Below are 3,918 nucleotides of genomic sequence, written 5' to 3' on the forward strand. Positions count from 1 at the left end.
CGCAGTTCAACTCTCACATCCATACGTGATTACTGGAATAACCATAGCCTTGACTAGATGGACCTTTGTTGGCAAAGTAATGTCTCTTCTTTTGAATATACTATCTAGGTTGGCCATAACTTTTCTTCCAAGGAGTAAGCATCTTTTAATTTCATGGCTGCAATCACCATCTGCAGTGATTTTGGAGCCCAAAAAAATAAAATCTGACACAGTTTCCACTGTTTCCCCATCTATTTCCCATGAAGTGATGGGACTGGATGCCATGATCTTTGTTTTCTGAATGTTGAGCTTTAAGCCAACTTTTTCATTCTCCTCTTTCACTTTCATCAAGAGGCTTTTTAGTTCCTCTTCACTGTCTGCCATAAGCGTGGTGTCATCTGCATATCTCAGGTTATTGATATTTCTCCTGGGAATCTTGATTCCAGCTTGTGCTTCTTCCAGCCCAGCGTTTCTCATGATGTACTCTGCATATAAGTCAAATAAGCAGGGTGACAATATACAGCCTTGACGAACTCCTTTTCCTATTTGGAACCAGTCTGTTGTTTCATGTCCACTTCTAACTGTTGCTTCCTGACCTGCATATAGGTTTCTCAAGAGGCAGGTCAGGTGGTCTGGTATTCCCATCTCTTTCAGAATTTTCCACAGTTTATTGTGATCCACACAGTCAAAGGCTTTGGCATAGTCAATAAAGCAGAAATAGATGTTTTTCTGGAACTCTCTTGCTTTTTCGATGATCCAGCGGATGTTGGCAATTTGATCTCTGGTTCCTCTGCCTTTTCTAAAACCAGCTTGAACATCTGGAAGTTCACGGTTCACATATTGCTGAAGCCTGGCTTGGAGAATTTTGAGCATTACTTTATGTCTTAACTAATTTCTCTTCTGTAGATGTGTGGGTTTCATGAGTTTCTCATGAGTGATGTACATGTGTGCATATGCTAATACATACATGTAAATGTATATGTTCATGTGAGAGTGTGGGTGAGTAGGCTTACTAGGTAGAATATTTAAAATAAAAATTCCATGTTCCTGGTAACCTATTCTTCATTGTTATCATATTTTTGGAGATTTTAATTTGTGAAGTTAATCAACAGCTGGAGAAATTGCCATAAGAATTTAGAAATGTGTGGGGTAGACAGGAAAATATTTTCCCTAGATAGTTGGAGGTGGATAAAGTTGCCTCCACTTTGGGAGGCAATGGCAATGGCAGTGGGAGAAGGCAATGGCACCCCACTCCAGTACTCTTGCCTGGAAAATCCCATGGACAGAGGAGCCTGGTGGGCTGCAGTCCGTGGGGTCGCTAAGAGTCAGACACGACTGAGCGACTTCCCTTTCACGTTTCATTTTCATGCATTGAAGAAGGAAATGGCAACCCACTCCAGTGTTCTTGCCTGGAGAATCCCAGGGACGGGGGAGCCTGGTGGGCTTCCGTCTATGGGGTCGCACAGAGTCGGACACGACTGAAGCAACTTAGCAGCAGCAGCAGCAGCAAAGTTGCCTTATTATAGGTTTAATGTAATTAAAATGCAAATCCTATAGAAGACTTTGCCTTCCCCACAGCCATCTTAAAGGCACTCTTGACCTCCTTGTTGCTCAGGCTGTAGACCAGTGGATTCAGCATGGGGATGACCATGGCATAGAACACGGACGCCATTTTGTCTGTGCTCATGGAGTGGCTGGAGCTGGGCTGTAAGTACATGAAGATGACAGTCCCGTAGAAGATGGAGACAGCAGTGAGGTGGGAAGCACAGGTGGAAAAGGCCTTCTGGCGTCCTTCAGAAGAGCGCATCCTCAGAATGGTGATAAATATAAACAGGTAGGAGATGAAGATGACAAGGACAGAAAAAAAGAGCGTTGAAACCCACCACAAAGCAAATAACCATCTCACTGACGTAGTTGTCTGAGCATGAGAGAGCCAGCAGAGGAGGAGCGTCACAAAAGAAGTGATTGACCACGTTGGCCCTACAGAAGGAGAGCCTGAAAACGTTCCCAGTGTGGACGGAGGCATTCAGGAAGCCACAGCAGTAGCAGCCTACGAGCAGACGTGCGCACGCTTTGGTCGTCATGGCCGTGGTGTAGTGCAGGGGTTTGCACACGGCGGCATAGCGGTCATAAGCCATTGCGGCCAAGAGGAAACTTTCTACGGTGATAAAGGCTACGAAGAAGAAGAACTGGGTGACACAAGCCTCGTAGGAAATGGTTTTGTCTCCTGTGAGGAATCCAGCCATCACTTTGGGAGTGACAGCTGAGGAGTAACCAAAGTCCACCAGCGAGAGTTGGCTGAGAAAGAAGTACATGGGCGTGTGGAGACGAGAGTCCAGCAGGATCAGCTCGGTCATCCCCAGGTTCCCAACCAGGGTGAGGAGGTAGATGAGAGAGAAAGTGATGAAGAGCAGGATCTGCACTTGCGGGTCATCGGATAACCCCACAAGGAGGAACTCAGTCACCTCTGTAGCGTTTTCCATGGAGATCAACTGGGAATTGTGTGCCTGCTCTGTAGCAATGGGAAAATAGAATCAGGATGATAAATAGAGGAAAGACTCTACTGAAACCAGTCAGCGTGTTTACTCGTGCCTTATTTCAGTATTGCAATAACTTGTTCCCAGGAGTTTTTAGATTTAAAGCATGGCCATGACGACCAAATGCAATTTTGGATTATAAATAAGCCATAGAATAGTCCAGGTAAAAGGACTTGGAGATAACACATCCAATCTCCTAAGTTCATAGAAAAGTGAATTCAGATAAAAATAAAAGAAAGGATTTAAGCAATTTTATCAGATTAGTTGCTAACCAGAGCAGCTCAGACAGCCAAGTCAAAGTTTACAAAATAATCACAAATTATTTTTGTATTAAACTACAATAGTTTAATAAAATTAATGTGAAACTGAATTAACTTTACTTCAACTGACATTGTCTTTTTTGTTGCATCAGAACATCTGAATATGGTAACGAAAGACAGTTAAATAAGACATGTCCTAAAGCCACAATGAGTTATCACCTCACACCTGTCAAAACAGCTATCATCAAAAATTCTACAAATAACAAATGCTGGATAGGATTTGGGAGAAAGTGAATCTTCATACTCTGTTGGTGGGAATATATGGTGGCAGCCATTATGGACAACAGTAGAGAGGTTCCTCAAAAAACTAAAAACACAATCGCCATATGATACAACAATCCCACTTCTGAGCATATAGCTGAAGAACAAAATAATTAGAAAAGACACATGCACGCCAGTATTCAGAAGCACTATTTACAATAGTCAAGACATGGAAGCAACCCGAGTGCCCATCAACAAATGAATAGCTAAAGAAGATACGGTACATATCCATCAGTATGATGGAATATTACTCAGCCATAAAGAGGAGTGACATTCTGCCGCTTGCAGCAACACAGATGGACCCAGATAATACGCTTAGTGAAAGAATACAGAGAAAGACAAATCCTATGATGTATTTGTGAACGTGAATTTGTGTATATGAATACAAATGACATCACTTGTATGTGGACTCTAAAAAAATAACACAAATGAACGTATACAACTAAAAAACAGCAACAACAGACTCATAGACTGAAAAAACAAAAGTGCTTACCAAAGAGGAAGCAAAGGAGAGAGGGGTATGGGTTAAGAGATATAAACTGCTACAGCTGTGGGATTAGTCCAAATGACTAATATTATTACATTACTTGAAAGACAGAGCAGATTAAAGACGCTTAATTTGTTCAAAGTTCAACAAGTTTATACTTAGCAGACACTCAAGATATTTTTGTGTATTCCTCTTAGCCACACAATAAGCATCCATGTTCTAATAGGATCTATATATTGTTTAGATGTACAATTCCCAATTACATGAAACAGAAGAAATCTTCAAAACATCAAGCCCATCAAACTGAATAAATGAGAGACCTGTTCCTTTCTCT

General features: G+C 41.8%; 1 protein-coding gene across 1 annotated transcript; it reads right to left on the reverse strand.

Moving 5' to 3' along the window:
• Nucleotides 1-1,516: 1,516 nt before the first annotated feature.
• Nucleotides 1,517-2,462, reverse strand: LOC109569391 (olfactory receptor 5B12-like). Its single transcript, XM_019974738.2, is given in 2 exon segments — nt 1,517-1,843; nt 1,845-2,462. Coding segments are annotated over 2 exon segments (945 nt in total).
• Nucleotides 2,463-3,918: the final 1,456 nt, after the last annotated feature.

The sequence above is a fragment of the Bos indicus genome, chromosome 15 (assembly GCF_029378745.1).
Source record: "Bos indicus isolate NIAB-ARS_2022 breed Sahiwal x Tharparkar chromosome 15, NIAB-ARS_B.indTharparkar_mat_pri_1.0, whole genome shotgun sequence".
NCBI classification, from domain to species: domain Eukaryota; kingdom Metazoa; phylum Chordata; class Mammalia; order Artiodactyla; family Bovidae; genus Bos; species Bos indicus.